Source organism: Phaethon aethereus (assembly GCF_964289735.1).
Source record: "Phaethon aethereus genome assembly, chromosome: 37".
NCBI classification, from domain to species: domain Eukaryota; kingdom Metazoa; phylum Chordata; class Aves; order Phaethontiformes; family Phaethontidae; genus Phaethon; species Phaethon aethereus.
The window spans coordinates 283,160-302,935 of record NC_138613.1 but is presented as its reverse complement, the minus strand read 5'-3'; the positions used below and the strand labels follow the sequence as shown (position 1 = coordinate 302,935).

Below are 19,776 nucleotides of genomic sequence, written 5' to 3'. Positions count from 1 at the left end.
AATCCCCGATTTCACGCTAAGTGGTGTTTTTTTTTTAGCGGAAATCCCTTTTTTTGGCACGATTTGATGGTTTTTAACGCGGCAGGCCGAGCCGGGGAGATGCTCTGCACGGCGGTGGTGATGGCGGGGAGCCTGGCGCTGACGACGGCGGTGGTGGCTCACGCCTATTACCTGAAGCACCAATTCTATCCCACCGTGGTTTATCTCACCAAATCCAGCCCCAGCATGGCCGTAAGTACCTGGTTAATTAATTACCGGCGGGTAATTAATCTGCAGGGTCAGAGAGGGGGGAGAAACGAACCTCCCGGCTTGCGCGGCAGCTTCACGGTGCAGCATGGGGGGGGGTGGGAGCCCTCGTCACAGCTCACTTCTGCTTTTGGCGACCGAAACGGGTCATTTTCCGTTTAACGGCGCTCACCAAAAACGCCGGCAACCCTCCGGGGAGAGCGAGCGCTTGCGCCGAGAGCTGCCGCAGCGCCCATCGGCGCACGGGGAGGGCGGGAAGGCGCCGCTGCCGCCGCCTCCTGCTCGCGCAGGAGCCCTCGAGCAGCCCCGAAACGGGGTCGGGGTCGAGCCGGTACCCGATCGCCGTCTCTTCCGTCCCCTGGGACCCAAATTGGCGGCGCCGAACCCTCCCCTGCATCCGGTTGTCACCGAAACGAGTTTTGGCTGTGGCTTCTTCCCCGTCGCCTCCTTCCCCTCCGCATTTTTTCCCTGCAGGTTCTCTACATCCAGGCCTTCGTCCTGGTTTTTCTCCTGGGTAAATTTATGGGCAAGGTGTTTTTCGGGCAGCTGCGGGCCGCGGAGATGGAGGTGAGCGATGGCGGGGAAGCGGTTTCAGTTCGGCGCTGGGGACGGGCAGATCCCGTTGCCGGCGCTGGAGGCGGCGGCGGTAAAGCTCGCCGGGACGTGCAGATGCTGAGGGGTTTGGGGGGGGATTTTGAACCCCGAGAGGCCTTTGATGCCGTTTTGGGGGGGATTTTGGACACGGAGAAGCTTTCGGCACCGTTTTGGGGAGGATTTTAAACCGCAAGAGTCCTTTGACTCCGTTCTGGGGGAGGATTTTGAACCCCAAGAGAGCTCTGATGCCATTTGGGGGGGGGTTGAACCCCGAGAGGCTTTCAGCACCATTTTGGGGGGAGATTTTGAACCCCATGAGGCTTTCAGCAGCATTTGGGGGGTGGATTTTGAACCCTGAGAGACCTTTGGTGCCATTTGGGGGGGGATTTGGGACACTGAGGGGCTCTCAGCTCCATTTGGGGAGGATTTTGAACCCCAGGACTCCTTTGGTACCATTTTGGGGAGGATTTTGAACCCCGAGAGACCTTTGGTGACATTTTGGGGGGGGATTTGGGACACTGAGAGGCTTTCAGCTCCATTTTAGGGAGGATTTTTGAACTCCAAGAGACCTTTGGTGCCATTTTTGGTGGGATTTTGGACACTGAGAGGTTTTCACCACCGTTTGGGGGAGGATTTTGAACCCCAAGATGCTTTCAGCACTGTTTTTTGGGAAGTTTTTGAACCCCGAGAGACCTTTGGTGCCGTTTTGGGTTGAGAAACGGGGGGCGAAGGCCGGGGGGAAGCCCCCCACGCCCCTCACCGCCTCTCCCGCAGCACCTACTCGAGCGCTCGTGGTACGCCGTGACGGAGACCTGCCTGGCCTTCACCGTCTTCAGGGACGACTTCAGCCCTCGCTTCGTCGCCCTCTTCACCCTCCTCCTCTTCCTCAAGTGCTTCCACTGGTTGGCTGAAGACCGGGTGGACTTTGTGAGTGCTGGGTAACGAGAAAACGAGCGTAAAAACGCCTTTTTTGGGGAAAACCTCAACCCTTTCTCCTGCTCTTTTGCAGATGGAAAGGAGCCCCAACATCTCCTGGCTCTTCCACTTCCGTATCGTCTGTGAGTGTCTTGCTTTTCTCCGCTCTGGGCTGGATCCTGCGCGGCCGCCGGCGCTTTGCCGTTTGGCACGTTGCCGGCAGCTGGTCAGGAAAGATAATTTTGGCAACGCGTTTGCATACGACCGGGGCAGAACCTGGTGCAGCTGAGCCTGTGACCATCGGCGCCCGATAAACCTTATCAATCGGCACAGGCTCGTTAACGAGGCCGCAGAGGGAGCGGGATGGGGTTGCTGGGGGTTTAACGAGCTGTGGCTTTGCCGGGTGGGAAAAATACGGGACCGGATCCATGGCAAAACATATTCCTGCTTCTGGAGAAGGGGATTTAGGAACGTAAAAATAATCTTTTGGAGGAATCGAGGGGGTTCTTGGTGAGACGTGAGGACACAGGACATGGCTCGAAGTGGAGGGGGCTTCAAACGAGACAGCCTCGTTACTGGGACGCGTTAATTCAGCCCTTCGTTAGCGCAGAGCCCTTTAGCCGCCTCCGAGGCTGGTGCTCTTCGAGGGTCCTGCTCTGGTGGTGGGATACGTTTTGGGGTGTGACTCTCAGAGCTTTAGTTTTTGGGGGAGTCTCCCCCCACCTCGAGGCTCGTTATCTCCTTTCTTCATTATCCCCTCATCCCGATTTCTGTCCCCCGCCGCAGCCCTGATGTTCCTCCTGGGAATCCTGGATTTCCTCTTCGTTAACCACGCGTACCACAGCATCCTCACGCGAGGAGCCTCCGTCCAGCTCGTCTTCGGCTTTGAGGTGGGAAATGGCTTCCCCTCAGGGCTGGACAAACCTCCGCGTCCGTTCCCGGGACGGACGAACGGCTCCTCGGCCGAGTCCTCACGCCCTACCGCGCTCTTCCTCCCCACAGTACGCCATCCTCATGACCATGGTGCTCACCATCTTCATCAAGTACGTCCTGCACTCCATCGACCTGCAGAATGAGAACCCTTGGGACAGCAAAGCCGTCTACATGCTGTACACGGAGCTCTTCACGGGTACGTCGTCCTCTTTTTTTCCCCCTTTTTTCATCTCATCCCACCCAATTTTGGGGTTCTTGGGGGGGCTTTCCTCTGGGCGTGGCCTGATAAAGCTTGACACGTCGTTATGAAGGTCAATTAGCCATCGATCAGCGAAGACACAAAGTCTGGGTGGTGCCCAGCAGCACCCGAAAGTCTGACCCGTCTTCATTAATGGTCTGGATGACGGGGCGGAGTGTCCCCTCGGCCACTTTGCCGGTGACACCAAACCGGGAGGAGTCGGCCGATGCACCACAGGGTCACGCCACCATCCAGAGGGACCTTTTCCAGCCGGAGAAATGGTCCGAGAAGAACCTGACGGGGTTCAACGAAGGGATGGGCCAAGTCCAATAACCCCCAGCACAAGTATACCCTGGGAAAATGGTTCGACTGGGAGTTGTGGTGGACAAGAGGTTGAGCACAAGCCAACAACGAAGGCCAACGGTGTCCTGGGAGGGTTGCCACCAGGTTGAGGGAGGTGGTCGGGGTGGTGAGGCCACACCTGGAGACCCGCGTCCACTTGTGGGCTCCGCAGTCCAAGAGAGACTGGGATGTACTGGGGAACATCCAACGAAGAGCCACAAAGACAAGGAAGGGACTGGGGAGGCTGAGAGAGCTGGGACTGGTTGCTCAGAGAGGTGGTGGCATCTCCACGCTTGGAGATACTCAGAAGCTGTTGTGTCACGGTCTTGGCCGAGCAGCTCTTGGTGACGTACATGAACGGATGGTTGGACCAGCTGACCTTGGAGGTCCCGTCCCACCTCAACCAGCCTGTGGTTGCCCAAGAACACGGGACCAGCTGACCTTGGAGGTCCCGTCCCACCTCAACCAGCCTGTGGTTGCCCAAGAACACGGGACCAGCTGACCCTGGAGGTCCCGTCCCACCTCAACCAGCCTGTGGTTGCCCAAGAACACGGGACCAGCTGACCCTGGAGGTCCCGTCCCACCTCAATGAGCCTGTGGTTGCCCAAGAACACGGGACCAGCTGACCTTGGAGGTCCCGTCCTCCCGTCCCAACTCAACCAGCCTGTGGTTGCCCAAGAACACGGGACCAGCTGACCCTGGAGGTCCCGTCCCACCTCAACCAGCCTGTGGTTGCCCAAGAACACGGGACCAGCTGACCCTGGAGGTCCCGTCCCACCTCAACCAGCCTGTGGTTGCCCGAGAACAAGACCCTGATGCGCTTCTTTCCCCCAGGCTTCATCAAAGTCCTCCTCTACATGGCCTTCATGACCATCATGATCAAAGTCCACACCTTCCCGCTCTTCGCCATCCGCCCCATGTACCTGGCCATGAGGTGAGTTGACTCTGGTGCAGCCTCCAGCGCCGGCACGGCTGCCGGCACGCCGTCGGCTTGATCCCACCGGTTCTTTTGTCATCTTCCAGGCAGTTTAAGAAAGCGGTGACGGACGCCATCATGTCGCGCCGGGCCATCCGCAACATGAACACGCTGTGAGTAACGCCCAGAACGCGGCTTCCGCCCCTTCCCGGGTGCTCTGAGCTCCGTCGGCGTCTCCTCGGTGCTGGGATCCACCTAAAAAAACCCACAAATAATCCAAATTTGAGGAAAATGCCTCATTTACCGCCCGGAAGAGGTCGGAAGGACCCTGTAGGGTGGCGCGGTCGCGGCTATCTCGAGCTCCACCTACCAAATACCTTAATTAACCAAAACTCTGGGGGGGAACGGCGAGGAGGAGGGGTCGGCTGGTGGTGGGGAGGACCCAGAAGTCCCGCTGCCTTCCCGTGTCCCCCCTCCAATCCCCCTAAAACTGCGTTTTGGTGTTTTTTTTCCTTGGTGTTTTCCGCCTAACTCTCCTCCTCGCGCAGCTACCCGGACGCCACGCCGGAAGAGCTGCAGGCCATGGACAACGTCTGCATCATCTGCCGCGAGGAGATGGTGACGGGCGCCAAGCGTTTGCCTTGCAACCACATCTTCCACACCAGGTGGGTGAGGGAAGGCGGCCGGCACGCGCTTCCCGTCCGCTCAGTTTCGGCGTCTCCGGCGTTTTTGGTGCTGGCGGCGAGGTGGTGGGTCGTGGTGGGGGTGGTTTTGGGGAGGTTTTTGTCCCCCCGCCGCGACGTCGCCGTGCGATTAACGGCGTCTGTCTCCTCTCCAGCTGCCTGCGGTCGTGGTTCCAGCGCCAGCAGACGTGTCCCACCTGCCGCATGGACGTTCTCCGGGCTTCCCTCCCGGCACAGCCGCCTCCGGAGCCGCCGGAGCAAGCCCCGCCGCCGCCCCAGACCCCCCAGGTTCCCCAGCCCCCCAACTGTGAGTCTCCTTTGCGCCCCGATATCACGCCTCCGCAGCGGGACGGGTGCCGCCAACCGCCGGTTACCCGCCACCGTGCCGGTTGAGCTTTGCCGGCGTTGTTGACGGCGGCGCTGGAGGAACAAAGAGCCGGAGAAGGGGGTTGGAGGGCCAAGTCCTCACGGGTGGCGGCATGAGCCGGTGCTATTTCCGCCTGTGACGGCGCGTGCTGGGGGAAACTGCCGCTGGTTACGGTTAAGCCCGGTTACGCAGCGTCAAACCGGTGACCTGCCACGTTCCCGGCTGGCTGCGGCGAAGGACATTTGGGGGTTCAGGTCTCTCACCGCTCTCTTCTCCCCCCGCAGTTCCCCAGGGAATCCTCCCCCCTTTCCCCCCGGGAATGTTTCCCTTCTGGCCGCCGGTTGGTCCCTTCCCGCCAGTTCCCGGCGTCCAACCGCCCAATGGCGCCGAAAACGCCGCGCCGAGCTCCAGTGCCGCTTCGGGTGAGTTTTCTCCCAAAATCTGAGGGTTCGGTGCTGCCAAAATGGGGCTCCCTCCTCCCCTGCCACCCTCACGTCTTGTCACCGCAGCCGCCAGGCCCGGTGACGCCGCCAACACCGGATCGGAAGCCGCGGCGGCAGGGACGGTGCCGGGTCTTCCTTTCCCACCGCCGTGGATGGGAATGCCGTGGCCGCCCCTCTTCGGTAAGCGAGGGATGGGGAAGGATTTGGGCGTTCACCCCCTGGGGCTCACCCCTTTTCTCACCGCAGGCTTCCCGCCGATGCCGGTGCCGCCGGCCGGCTTTGCCGGCTTGACGGAGGAAGAGCTTCGAGCCATGGAGGGCCACGATCGGCAGAACCTGGAAGCGCGGTTACAGTGTCTGCAGAACATCCACACCCCTCCTGGACGCCGCCATGGTGCAGATCAACCAATACCTGACGGTCCTGGCCACCATCGGGTAGCGTTGCCGAAAAAAAAGGGGGCATTTCGGGGCTGTCCAGAGCTGACGGGCGAGATTTGGTTACGGCAAAGCCGCGCCTTGCCCAAAAACTCCCCCCAATTGCCACCGAATTCGATTTATTGTTTCATTTTCTCCCCGTAGGTCGCCCCGGCCTGCGGCTCCCCGGCCCCCCTCCGCCCCCGACGCCCCGGCTGAGGAACCCACCCCCCTCCGCTCGCCCGGCAGCCCTTCGGCAACCGCCAGCGCCGCCGGCACCGGCTCCACGGCTCCCACCGGTGCGTGAGGGAACTGCGGGGCAACACCCTGGGAGACACCATCGGTGCCGGTGTGGTGGGGGGAAACGGCAGTCCGGGGGGGGTCTGGCTGACCCCCAAACCGCCACCGTACCCTTTCCTCACCGGCTAATTACCGCCGTCGTTAATTCCTCCGTTAATTGGCTGCCTGTAGCTCTGGGTTCTAAAAGCCGCCTCCCTCGTTGAAACATCCCCGGGGAGCCCAGCTCCCGGCAAAACGCCAATCCTGAGCCTCCTCAGGGTTCAAACCGGGTTTACTGGTTTTACCGGACGCCAAACTGGTGCCTTTCCCGTTTACCAGATCCCACCGCGCCGGCGGGTGCCGAAGGCTTCGCCGCCGAGGAGGAAGAGGAGGAAGAAGATGGCGGCGAAGGCTCCTCCTCGCTGGATGAGCCCGACACGGCGGAGCTCCGCCGCCGTCGCCTACAGAAACTGGCGTCGCCGCCGGCGGCCTCGCACTGACGCCCGCCGGTTGTGCCGCGGAAGCGCCGCCGACGCCGTTTCAGGGGCGGCGACCACGCGTCCTCGGCGTTTCCGGAACCTCAGGCCCCGTGAGCCGGACAGCGCCCCTTTTCCTGCCTTTATTTCCCCCCGTTTTCCACCAAAACCCCCATCCAAAAGGAAAACCGGTTCCCGGCTACGCCCGTTGGCGCCCCTAAAACATTGCCGGCCCCTTTTTCCGCGGCACCGTCGCGAACGGCCGCGTTTCTTGACCTGTTTTTCCCCGTTTTTCCCTCTTTTTACCCCAATTCTCTCTACCTCTCCGGTCAGCCGGGATCCGGCGTGTTTCGGAGCCAGCGGTTGCGTGTTTTGGGGTAACCGCGCCCGTTTCGGGGTGGTCGTTAAGGACAGGAGGTTTGATGGTGGTGACCAAGCGAGTGCCGGCGTGGCTTGAAATTGCTCAAAATGGCCCGTTTTTAACCCAAAGTCTTCTCCCAGCGCTCCCGGCTGCAGCGCGGGTTGTCACCGGCGGCATCGATGCGGCCGAAACCCCCTCCAGCTGCGTCCGCGTTGAGTCGCCGCCGCTTTGCTGCCGGGGATTTTGGGGTTCGCCCCCCTCGTTAGCAGACGAGCTCGTTAACAGTGTTAACCCATCACCCCCGGGAAAGCCGCTTCCTGCACCGAAATGCCCCGCCTTGACGGCCGGCGGGGGAACCGCGGTGCCGAGCGGCGCCTCTCCGGCACGTAATAACCCCCCGAATCCTCCGCCTGACCCCGACCGCTCCCTAACTGGTGCCACGGCGCGGCCAAACTGGTTTTTACTGGTTTCGCTCTGCCGACGGCACCGGGAGGTGGTGGGTTTTTTGGGCTCCGTTGGCGATTTTTCCACCTCCCCATCACCAAATTTTCTCCTCGTTTCCTTCACCGGCCGTCGGCGATGGCGCCGCGCCGGCACGGCACCGCCGGCGCCTTTGCCAAAAAATAACCGGCGCCGCCGCCTCTTCCGCCGCGTTTCTTCTCCGCTCCGGGGACGCCGCGACTTCAGTGCCTCTTTGAACCGAAAAGGGCTTCCAGGAGCCCAAATATCTCAGGGAAAAAAAATAAAACAGCGGCCGGAGACGACGGCAACCGGAGCGTTTTGGGGCGGAAAACGGCATTTTTTGCACCGAAACCAGTGGCGGCGAGAGGACAGCCTGGGGTGAGGAGCTGGCGGCGGGTGTTTTTTTGCGGGGGGGGGGAGCGAGAGTGGTTATTTTCGGTAACAAGGCTGATTTTCTTCTCCCTACCCTTAAATTTTTGAGTCTCGTTACCCAAAACTTGAGCGTATTAACGAGGAATTTCGCAATAACGAAGCGGTGATGGGAGAATGCCGTGGAGCCGCTTCGGGGAGTGGCGTTTTTAAACCCTATTTTTGGTGTGGTTTTTTTTGTTTTTTTCTTTTTTTAAACATTTTGAGCCAAAATAATGAATTTTTGTGGCCGGTTCTGTTTGACGTTGGGGTTGGTGGGTTTTTTTTTTTGTGGATTCCTGAAAATTTCGTTTGTTTTGGGGTGGAAACCGTGGGGCGAGGGAGGGAGGAGAGACACGCAGGTGGCCGGACTGGCGCCGTTTGACCCCCAAACCGCTCCCTTTCACCCCAAAACCGTTTCCTTTCCCTTTTGGGGGGCGCCGGCATGGGAGGAATTATTTAATTTGTAAATAATGTATAAATTTTTAATAGCTTAATTGTAAATACAGCGGAATAAAGGTTGCAGTAAAGCTTGGCCCTCTTCCCTGGGTCAAGATGGTGGCTGGCCGCTCTAGGCCCGCCACGCTCGCGCCGAGAGCCCCCGTTCCCTCTCCTGGGGTTGGTCAAGACCCAGTTGACCGCTCTGGCCTGTCTCCCGCCCCCCTTGTCTCTATGGTTGTTAAAGGACGCCTCCTCCTGCTTTCCCCCTCCCAAAGTCTCTGTGGTTGTCCCAGAGCCTCCTGGCCGCTCTGGCCTCTCTTCCCGCCGCGTCTCTATGGCTTTGGAAGAGGAAACCGGAAGTCGCTCTAGCCCTTTGCCGCGTCTCTGTGGCCTACGCCTCATCTCCGTGGCTCCTCCCGGCCAGCAGGCGGCGCTGCGGACTGCTCGCTCCGCGCCCCCCCCCCTCCCGTCGCCCCTCTGGCCCGCCGCCTCGCTGGCCGCTCCATCCGGGTCCCGGCGCCGCGCATGCGCGCTGGGGCGGCGGCGCGGCGAGATGGCGGCGGAGGGGCCGGAGGCTCCGGCCAGCCCGGGCGGCGGCGGGGCCGAGGGGGCTCTGGGGGACGGCGGAGACGGCGGCACCGCCCCTCCCGGTGAGCCGGAGGGTTGGGGGGCGAGGGCTTGGGGGGCGCGGGGGCGTGAGGTGAGGCGGGAGGGGGTGCGTTGGGGGCGAGGCGGCGGGCCTGAGGGGATTGGGGGGTGGGCGAGGTGAGGAGGGGGATGTGGGGCTGAGGGGGGCTGTGGGGCAGGTCTGGGGGCAGGCGGGACTTGTGGGGGGGAACTGGGGATTAATGGGGGGACAGCGTGTGGGGCAGCGGGATGTGGGGCTGAGGGGCAGGTCTGGGGGCAGGCGGAACTTGTGGGGGGGAACTGGGGATTAATGGGGGGACAGGGTGTGGGGCAGCAGGATGTGGGGCTGAGGAGGGGCTGTGGATGTGGGGCCAGGTGGGACTTGGGGGGGGGGGGTGTCAGGCCGTGGGGTAGGGGGCTGTGGGGCAGGCGGGACTCTGGGGGGGACTCATTGGGGGGGCAGGCTATGGGGCAGATGGGCCTTGGGGGGGGGCGGGCTGTGGGGCAGGGGGATGCGGGGGGGGGGCATTGAGAACAGAGATTAATGGCGGTGCCGCCGTGGGGCGCAAAGCGAGAGGGGGGCAGAGCCAGGGGGTGGCAGTGGGGCCGCAGGGTGCCCCCGAGGGACCCCAGTCAGCTGCCCCCCAACTATGGGGCGAGGGCGCCCGTCGCTAACTCCCCCCTCCCGCCCCCCGCAGCCCCCGCGGCTGAGCTGCCGCCCCCGGCCCCCGGCCCCGCCGAAGAGGAGCACGGCGACGCCGCCGGCCCCCCCCCGGTCCCGCAGAGCTGCAACGGCGACGCCGCCCCTCCCCCCGAGCCCCAGGAGCCCCCCCCGGCCGTGCCCGAGGAGCCCCCGCCCCCCTGCGACCCCCAGCCCCCCCCCGAGGAGCCCCCCCTCGCCTACCCCCTCGATTTTGAGAAGTTCTGGCAGGCGGCACGCAACAACCCCCACGACTTCACCGCCTGGACCGAGCTCCTGCAGTACGTCGAGCAGGAGGTAATTAAAATCTTCGTTAAGCTGCGCTGGCCCCATTAAAACCTTAATTAGAACTTGCACCGACCCCCCAGCCGCGTTAAAACCTTCATCCCAGCTCGCTGCAAGTCTTTGGCCCCGTTAAAACCTTCGTTAAAACCCGTCCTGAGCCTCTGGCCCCGCTAAGACCTTCGTTAAAACCTGGTCGGAGCCTCTGGCCCCGTTAAAACCTTCATTAAAACCTGCCCTGAGTCTGGCCCCGTTAAAACCTTCGTTAAAACTCGCCCGGAGCCTATGGCTGCGCTAAAACCTTCGTTAAAACTTGCCCTGAGGCTCTGGCCCCATTAAAACCTTCGTTAAAACCGGCCCTGAGTCTGGCCCCGTTAAAACCTTCGTTAAAACTTGCGTGGACCCTGTGGCCCCGTTAAAACCTTCGTTAAAACCTGCTCTGAGGCTCTGGCCCCGTTAAAACCCGTCCTGAGCCTCTGGCCCCGTTAAAACCTTCGTTAAAACCCGTCTTGAGCCTGTGGCCTTGTTAAAACTCGCCCGGAGCCTGTGGCCCCGTTAGAACCGTCATTAAAACGCTTCTCAAGCCACCAGCCTCGTTAAAACCCTAATTAAACCTCACCCCGGCACAAACCCTGTGGAACCTTTCTTTGCCCGGGGCTGGTTTTCCTCCTGACAGAGCCAGTTGCTCGTGTATAATTATTAAGCTTAATTAATACGTAGATTACGAGGAGACCCCCGATATTAAAGCGCTTTTCTTATCGTTCCGAAAATCGCCTGGTTTTACCCCAAAACGCCTGCAGAACCACCTCTTCGCCGCCCGCAAAGCCTTCGACGCCTTCTTCGCCCACTACCCCTACTGCTACGGCTACTGGAAGAAATACGCCGACATGGAGCGTCGCTTCGACTGCAGCCGCGAGACCGAGGAGGTGCGGGGGGCCCCGCGCTGCTTTTGGGGGGCCCCGCGCTGCTTTTGGGGTGTCACCCCCTGTTTTCCCCTCTTTAGTGGGTAGATGGGGCTGTTTTGGGGGTCCCTGTGCTGGTTTTGGGGTGTCACCCCCTGTTTTCTTCTCTTTAGTGGGTAGATGGGGTTGCTTGGGGGTCCCCGTGCTGGTTTTGGGGCTCCCCGTGCTGGTTTTGGGGTGTCACCCCCTCTTTTCCCCCCTTTAGTGGGCAGACAGGGCTATTTTGGGGGTCCCTGCCCTACTTTGGGGGGTCCCCGTGTTGGTTTTGAGGTGTCGCTCCCTCTTTTCCCCTCATCAGTGGGTAGACAGGGATGTTTTGGGGGTCCCCGTGCTGGTTATGGGGGTCCCTGTGCTGGTTTTGGGGTGTCACCCCCTCTTTTCCCCCCTTTAGTGGGCAGACAGGGCTGTTTTGGGGGTCCCCATGCTGGTTTTGGGGGTCCCCGTGTTGGTTTTGAGGTGTCGCTCCCTCTTTTCCCCTCTCTAGTGGGCAGACAGGGCTGTTTTGGGGGTCCCCATGCTGGTTTTGGGGGTCCCCGCACTGGTTTTGGGGTGTCACCCCCTGTTTTCCCCTCTTTAGTGGGTAGATGGGGTTGCTTGGGGGTCCCCGTGCTGGTTTTGGGGCTCCCCGTGCTGGTTTTGGGGTGTCACCCCCTCTTTTCCCCCCTTTAGTGGGTAGACAGGGATGTTTTGGGGGTCCCCATGCTGGTTTTGGGGGTCCCCGCACTGGTTTTGGGGTGTCACCCCCTGTTTTCCCCTCTTTAGTGGGCAGACAGGGCTGTTTTGGGGGTCCCCGCCCTATTTTGGGGGGTCCCCATGTTGGTTTTGAGGTGTCGCTCCCTCTTTTCCCCTCTCTAGTGGGCAGACAGGGCTGTTTTGGGGGTCCCCATGCTGGTTTTGGGGGTCCCCGCACTGGTTTTGGGGTGTCACCCCCTGTTTTCCCCTCTTTAGTGGGTAGATGGGGTTGCTTGGGGGTCCCCGTGCTGGTTTTGGGGTGTCACCCCCTCTTTTCCCCCCTTTAGTGGGCAGACAGGGCTATTTTGGGGGTCCCTGCCCTACTTTGGGGGGTCCCCGTGTTGGTTTTGAGGTGTCGCTCCCTCTTTTCCCCTCATCAGTGGGTAGACAGGGATGTTTTGGGGGTCCCCGTGCTGGTTATGGGGGTCCCCGTGTTGGTTTTGAGGTGTCGCTCCCTCTTTTCCCCTCATCAGTGGGTAGACAGGGCTGTTTTGGGGGTCCCCATGCTGGTTTTGGGGGTCCCCGCACTGGTTTTGGGGTGTCACCCCCTGTTTTCCCCTCTTTAGTGGGTAGATGGGGTTGTTTGGGGCTCCCCGTGCTGGTTTTGGGGGTCCCTGTGCTGGTTTTGGGGTGTCACCCCCTCTTTTCCCCCCTTTAGTGGGCAGACAGGGCTGTTTTGGGGGTCCCTGCCCTATCTTTTGGGGTCCCCTCCCTGGTTTTGGGGTGTCACCCCCTCTCTTCCCCTCCTCGGTGGGCTGACGGGGCTGTTTCGGGGCTCCCGGCTGTATTTTGGGGGGGCTCCCGGCTGTATTTTGGGGGGCTCCCCTCCGTTTCCGCGCCCCTTTCGCCGACGAAACGAGCGTTCCGAGCCCTTTCGCTGCCGCCGCTCCTTTTCCGTGCCCCTTTCCCGCCCCGCCGGCTGCGTTTTGGGGGGGTTCGGCCTCTTTTTTTTGCCGGAGAGGGGGGTCCCCCGATCCGTCGGGGGTCCGGCGCCCCGGGGGGGGGACGGCGGGCGACGCTCGGTGTCCCCCCCGGCAGGTTTTCGAGCGGGGGCTGCAGTCCATCCCCCTCAGCATGGACCTGTGGATCCACTACATTTCCTACCTCCAATCCACCCTGGACATGAACCTTCCCGAATCCATCCAAAAAATCCGCGGGTAAGCGCCGGCCGCGGCCGCCCCCCCCTCCCCGCCGGCGCCGCCAGCCCCACGTCCCCGGCGCTCTCTCCCTCTCCCTTAGCGTCTTCGAGGCGGCGGTGGCGGCAGCCGGCATGGATTTCCGCTCGGATAAATTGTGGGAGCTTTACGTGGAGTGGGAGCGGGAACAGGGAGACCTGCGTGCCGTCACCGGCATCTACGACCGCGTCCTCTCCATGCCCACGCAGCTCTACAACCACCACTGGGAGAAGTAGGTACCCGCGCCGGTGACGCGGCGCCCGGGGAAAAGACCGCGGCGGCAAAATATCCCCCGCGGATAACGCCCGGAGCGGTGAAATATCCCCGTGGAGAATTGCCGGGGCGGCAAAATGTCCCTGTGGCGAAATGCCGCATGGAAAATACGCGCGGCGGCGAAACGTCGCCCGTGGCAAACGCCGAAACGTCGCCCGTGGCAAACGCCGCCGCGGCGAAACATCGCCCGTGGCAAACGCCGCCGTGGCGAAATGTTGCCCGTGGCAAACGCCAAAACGTCGCCCGTGGCAAATACCGCGGTGGCGAAACGTCGCCTGTGGCAAATACGATGGTGGCGACATATCGCCCGCGGCAAATGACCACGGCGGTGAAATACCGCCCGTGGAAAATGGCCGCGGCGTCAAAACGTCGCCCGTGGCAAATATTGCGGCATCAAAATGTCGCCCGTGGCAAATACCGCGGCGGCGACGTACTGCCCGCGGCAAATGACCGTGGTGGCAAAATATTGCCCGTGGAAAACAGCCGTAGCGGCGAGACGTCGCCCGTGCAAACACCGCGGCGGCGAAACGTCGCCCGTGGCAAACGCTGAAACGTCGCCCGTGGCAAACGCCGCGGTGGCGTCAAAACGTCGCCCATGGCAAACGCCGCGGTGGCGTCAAAACGTCGCCCATGGCAAACGCCGCGGTGGCGGCAAAACGTCGCCCGTGGCAAACACCCGTGTTGGTAAAACTTCCCGGCGCTCCAAGACCCCGTCGGAAAACGCCCGCGGCGACCAAACGTCCCCGGGGAAAACCCGCCGGCGGCTTCCCGCGCGGCCGCCGCCGGCGTCGCCGCGCCGCTGCCCCTCCTGCGCCCCCCAGGTTCAAGGAGCACGTTCTCCGCCACCCCCCCAAGGACATCCTGTCCCCCGAGGAGCTTCTCTGGGTCCAGTCCAAGTTGGCCACCGACCCCGTGCCGAAACCGCCGGAGCCGGAAGGGACGGAAGCGCCGCCGGGGGAGGAGCTTCCCCCCGGCGTGGAGGGGAAAGCGGCGGCGGGCGACGCCCAGGTGAGCGGCCGAAACGGGGAGGGGGGGGACCCCGCCCCGCCGCCCCCTTCCCCACCCGCGCTCCCGCCTCGTTCCCAGGAGGATTTGGACCAGGAGAAAATCCGGGAGCTGGTGATCTCCATGCGGCAGCAGATCTACGCTCAGAACGAGGCGGAAGTCGGCAAACGCTGGAATTTCGAGGACGGGGTAGGCGGGGGCGGGCGGGGCCGCGCGCGTCGCCGCGCCGGCGCCGCGTCCTCACGCCCGCGTCCTCCCCGGATGCTCCGGCGTAGATCAAGCGTCCCTATTTCCACGTGAAGCCGCTGGAGCGGGCTCAGCTGCGGAACTGGCGCGATTATTTGGATTACGAGATGGCGGCCGGCTCGCACGAGCGCACCATCGTCCTCTTCGAGCGCTGCGTCATCGCCTGCGCGCTCTACGAGGAGTTCTGGATCAAGGTGAGGGCGCGGCGGCGCGCCGAATCCCGCGGCCGGCCCCCGGCTCCGGGAGGAAAACGCCTCCGGGGAGAAAAACGGCCCGGCCCGGCAGGGGGGAAGGGCCAAAAAGGGGAAAAATTCCGCCCCAGAAAGAGAAAAAAATGTTAAAAAAAAAATTTGTCCTAAAAGGAGGAAAAAAAAAAAAAATCTGCACTAAAAGGAGCAAAAATGCCCAAACAAAAAAAAATCTGCTCTAAAAGGAGAAAAAAACCCCAAAAAACTTGCACTAAAAGGAGCAAAAATGCCAAAAGAAAAAAAAAATCTGCCCTAAAAAGAGCAAAAATGTTCTCCCCCCAAAATCTGCTCTAAAAGGAGCAAAAATGCCAAAAAAACCCAAACAAATCTGCCCTAAAAGGAGCAAAAATGCCAGAAGAAAAAAAAAATCTGCCCTAAAAGGAGCAAAAATGCCAAAATAAAAAAAATTCCGCCCCAAAAGGAGCAGAAATGCCCCCCCAAATTCTGCCTTAAAAGTGAAAATGCGAAAAAAAAAAAATATCCACCCTAAAAGGAGCAAAAATGCCAAAAAAAATTTCTGCTCTGAAAGCAGAAAATAAGCAAAAAAAAAAAAAAAATCTGCCCTTAAAGGAGCAAAAATGAAAAAAAAAAAAATTCCGCCCCAAAAGAGGGAAAAATTCCCAAAAAAGAAAAAAAAAATCTGCTCCAAAAGGGCCAAAAAAGGAAAAAATTCCACCTTGAAAAGAGAAAAAATGCAAAAAAGGAAAAGATTGCACCCCAAAAGGGGAAAAATCCCCCCAAAAAGGAAAAAAATTTCACCCTAAAAAGAGGAAAACGCTGAAAAAAAGAAAAATATCCCCCCAAAAGAGGAAAAAATGCAAAAAAAGAAAAATTCTGCCCCAAAAGAGCAAAAATGCAAGAGAACAAAAACATTCCCCCAAAAGAGAAAAAATCCCAACAAAAAAAAGAATTCTGCTCCAAAAGCGGAAAAAAAATCACAAAAATAAAAAAATCCCACTCTAAAAAGAGAAAAAACCCAATAAAAAGAAAAATATTGCACCCCAAAAAAAGTGCTGAAAAAAACAAAGTTCTGCCCCAAAATGAGGAAAAATTCCCGAAAGCAGGAAAACAGTGAAAAAAGAAACAAAGCTGCAAAAAAGGAAAAAAACTCCACGCAAAAAGAAAAAAAAAATTCCCCAGGAAAGAAAAATTTGTCACTCCAAAAGAAAAAAAGCTGCTACGAAAGAAAAAGACCGAAAAAAGAGAAAAATCCCTAAAATAGAAAGAAAAATTAAATATAAAAAATTTGCAAAATAAAGGAAAAACATTCTGAAAGAAAAAAAATTGTTAAAAACCAAAAAAATTTCAGTTTTGAGAGAAAAATAAATTAAAAAGCAAAAAAACTCCCTGAAACAGAAAATCTTTAAAAAAGAAAATTAAAAAATGCAGAAAAGGGAAAAAAAAAAAAGCCAAAAGAAAGAAAAATCCCCGTAAAAAAGAGAAATTCCCAAGTTTCGTTTCACCCAAAAGCTCCAGAAAAACAGAAAAAACCCTAAAAAAAGACCAAAAAGTTGCTGAAAATGGGACACCCCCCCACCCCCCCACGGGGCCCGGCCGCTTTTCCCCATTTTTGCTGTTTTTTGTGGAAAATTTGGACACGGGGGGAAATTTTGGGGGAAAATTTGGTCGCGGGGGCAAAATTTGGCCATGGGGGGAAAAATTCGGCTGCCGAGGGAAATTTGGCCGGGGGGGAAAATTCGGCCGGGGGGGGAAATCTGGGGGGAAAAATTCAGGCATGGGAAATTTGGGGGAAAATTCGGCCGGGGGGGGGATTTGGGGGAAAAATTTGGGCATGGGGGGAAATTTGGGGGGAAAAACTTGGCCATGGGGGGAAAAATTAGAGCGCGGGGGGAGATTCGGGGGGAAAAATTCGGTCGTGGAGGGGGAATTTGGGGGGAAAAATTTGGTTGTGGGGGAAATTTGGGGGAAATTTGGGCATGGGGGGAAATTTGGGGGAAAATTTCGGCCGTGGGGGGGAATTTGGGGGAAATTTGGCCGCGGGGGGAATTTGGGGGGAAATTTCGGCCGCAGGGGGGAATTCGGGGGAAAATTTTGGCTGCGGGGGGGAAATTTGGGGGAAAATTTCAGCCACGGGGGGGGAATTCGGGGGAAAATTTCATCCGCGGGGGGAAATTTGGCCGCGGGGGGAAATTTGGCCGTGGGGGGAAATTTGGCCGCGGGGGGAAATTGGGGGGGAATTTCAGCTGCAGGGAAAAATTTCGGCCGCGGGGGGAAATTCGGCCGCGGGGGGAATTCGGGGGGAAATTCGGCTGCGGGGGGAAATTTGGGGGGAAATTTGGCCGCGGGGGGAATTTGGGGGGGAATTTCAGCTGCAGGGAAAAATTTCGGCCGCGGGGGGATATTCGGCCACGGGGGGAATTCGGGGGGAAATTTGGCCGCGGGGGGAAATTCGGGGGGAAATCCAGCCGCAGGGGGAATTTGGGGGAAAATTTCGGCTGCGGGGGGAATTTGGGGGGAAATTTTGGCTACGGGGGGGAATTTGGGGGGAAATTTCGGCCGCGGGGGTAATTCGGGGGAAAATTTCGTCTGCGGGGAGGAATTCGGCCACGGGGGGAATTCGGGGGAAAATTTTGGCCGCGGGGGGAAATTCGGCCGCGGGGGGAATTCGGGGGGAAATTCGGCCGCGGGGGGAATTTGGGGGGGAATTTCAGCTGCAGGGAAAAATTTCGGCCGCGGGGGGAAATTCGGCCGCGGGGGGAATTCGGGGGGAAATTCGGCTGCGGGGGGAAATTTGGGGGGAAATTTGGCCGCGGGGGGAATTTGGGGGGGAATTTCAGCTGCAGGGAAAAATTTCGGCCGCGGGGGGATATTCGGCCACGGGGGGAATTCGGGGGGAAATTTTGGCTGTGGGGGGGAATTTGGGGGAAAATTTCGGCCGCGGGGGTAATTCGGGGGAAAATTTCGTCTGCGGGGAGGAATTCGGCCACGGGGGGAATTCGGGGGAAAATTTTGGCCGCGGGGGGAAATTCGGCCGCGGGCGGAATTCGGGGGGGAATTCGGCGGCGGGGGGAATTCGGGGGGAATTCGGCGGCGGGGGGAATTCGGGGGGAATTCGGCGGCGGGGGGAATTCGGGGGGAATTGGGCGGCGGTCCGGGGGCGCAGACGGGCTCCTCCCCCAGTACACCAAGTACCTGGAGCGCCGCACGGCGCCGGGCGCGCGCAGCGTCTTCCAGCGCGCCTGCGGCTACCACCTGCCGCGCAAGCCGGCCCTGCACCTGCTCTGGGCCGCCTTCGAGGAGAAGCAAGGTCAGCCCCAAAACCGCCCCGTTTCACCCCAAAACCGCCCCCCCCCCCCCCCTCCGCGGCGACGCCGCTTTCACCCCAAATTCCGCGGTTTTGGGGCGAGAACCCAAATCGGGGGGTTTGCGGCTGAGACGCCGTTTTGACCCCAAATTCCGCCGTTTTCGGGGCTGACACCCCTGTTTTCACCCCAAATTCTGTCTTTTTTGGGCAGGGAACCCAAATCTGGGGGGTTTTGGGGCTGAGACGCCATTTACACCAAAATTCCCCCTTTTTTGGGGCGAAAACCCAAATCTGGGGTTTTTTTTGGCTGAGCTGCCATTTTCACCCCAAATTCCCCCTTTTTGGGGCTGACACCCCTGTTTTTCACCCCAAATTCCTCCTTTTTTGGGGCGAGAACCCAAATCTGGGGTTTTTTGGGGCTGAGAACACCTTTTTTTTTGAGACACCAAAATTCCTTCTTTTTTGGGGCTGACGCCCCTTTTTTCACCCCAAATTCCGCCTTTGTTGGGGACAAGACACCATTTTCACCCCAATTCCTTCTTTTTCGGGGACGAGGCACCATTTTCACCCCAAATTGCTGCTTTTTGGGGGCCGAGATGACATATCACCCCAAAATGCTCCTTTTTTGGGGCCGAGACCGCAAATTTCACCCCAAAATGCTCTTTTTGGGGGGCTGAGACACCATATTTCGTCCCAAATTTCTGCTTTTTTGGATGAGCAAACCCGTCTCGCCCCAAAATGCTCCAGATTTGGGCCGAGACCTGAAATTTCACCCTGAGCTCCCGTTTTGGGGCAGAAAAGCTGCGTTTTGCCCCAAAACGCCCCGGTTTTGGGCGGAGACGTCGCAAGAGTCGGGTTTTGGGGGGCGGGGGCTGTATTTCGACCCCAAAATGCTCCGTTTTGGGGCACGGAGGCCACATTGCACCCCAGAAAGCAGCCGGACCCCCCATAGCCCCCCCGGGGCCCCCCCATCTCCACCCCGGGGACCCCCATAACCCCCCCGGCTACCCCCATACCCACCCCAGTGACCCCCATAACCCCCCTGGGGACACCTATAACCCCCCCGGGGACCCCCATCCCCACCCCAGGACACCTCTAACCACCATGGAGACCCCCATACCCCCCTGGGGACCCCCATACCCACCCCTGGGACCCCCATACCCCCCCGGGGACACCTATAACCACCCCGGGGACCCCCGTAACCACCCCTGGGACCCCCATACCCCCCCGGGGACACCTATAACCACCATGGAGACCCCCATACCCCCCTGGGGACCCCCATAACCCCCCCCGGGAACCCTCACCCCCACCCCAGTGACCCCCATACCCCCCTGGGGACCCCCATGCCCCCCTGGGGACACCTATAACCACCCCGGGGACCCCCGTAACCATCCCTGGGACCCCCATACCCCCCCGGGGACACCTATAACCACCCTGGGGACCCCCATACCCCCCTGGGGACCCCCATACCCACCCCAGTGACCCCCATAACCCCCCTGGGGACACCTATAACCCCCCCGGGGACCCCCATCCCCCCCCGGGGACCCCTATCCCCACCCCAGGACACCTATAACCACCATGGAGACCCCCATACCCCCCTGGGGACCCCCATAACCCCCCCCGGGAACCCTCACCCCCACCCCAGTGACCCCCATACCCCCCTGGGGACCCCCATGCCCCCCTGGGGACACCTATAACCACCCCGGGGACCCCCGTAACCATCCCTGGGACCCCCATACCCCCC

The 19,776-nt window shown here is 59.8% G+C and overlaps 2 protein-coding genes across 2 annotated transcripts; both read left to right on the top strand.

Moving 5' to 3' along the window:
- Positions 1-96: 96 nt before the first annotated feature.
- Positions 97-7,126, top strand: SYVN1 (synoviolin 1). The gene is given in 15 exon segments (XM_082012372.1): positions 97-231; positions 721-813; positions 1,615-1,767; positions 1,850-1,898; positions 2,542-2,645; positions 2,758-2,884; positions 4,103-4,202; positions 4,292-4,357; positions 4,733-4,849; positions 5,023-5,174; positions 5,519-5,656; positions 5,744-6,051; positions 6,053-6,111; positions 6,256-6,389; positions 6,709-7,126. Coding segments are annotated over 15 exon segments (1,893 nt in total). The 5' UTR covers positions 97-99; the 3' UTR covers positions 6,870-7,126.
- Positions 7,127-9,070: 1,944 nt separating this feature from the next.
- LOC309415004 (pre-mRNA-processing factor 39-like) lies at positions 9,071-19,131 on the top strand (the record flags this gene model as incomplete). Its single annotated transcript, XM_082012389.1, has 10 exons — positions 9,071-9,179; positions 9,843-10,141; positions 10,927-11,052; positions 12,859-12,977; positions 13,060-13,227; positions 14,090-14,276; positions 14,355-14,462; positions 14,549-14,713; positions 17,909-18,035; positions 19,058-19,131. The coding sequence occupies 10 exons, from the start codon at positions 9,071-9,073 to the stop codon at positions 19,129-19,131; spliced, it is 1,482 nt and encodes a 493-aa protein (XP_081868515.1).
- Positions 19,132-19,776: the final 645 nt, after the last annotated feature.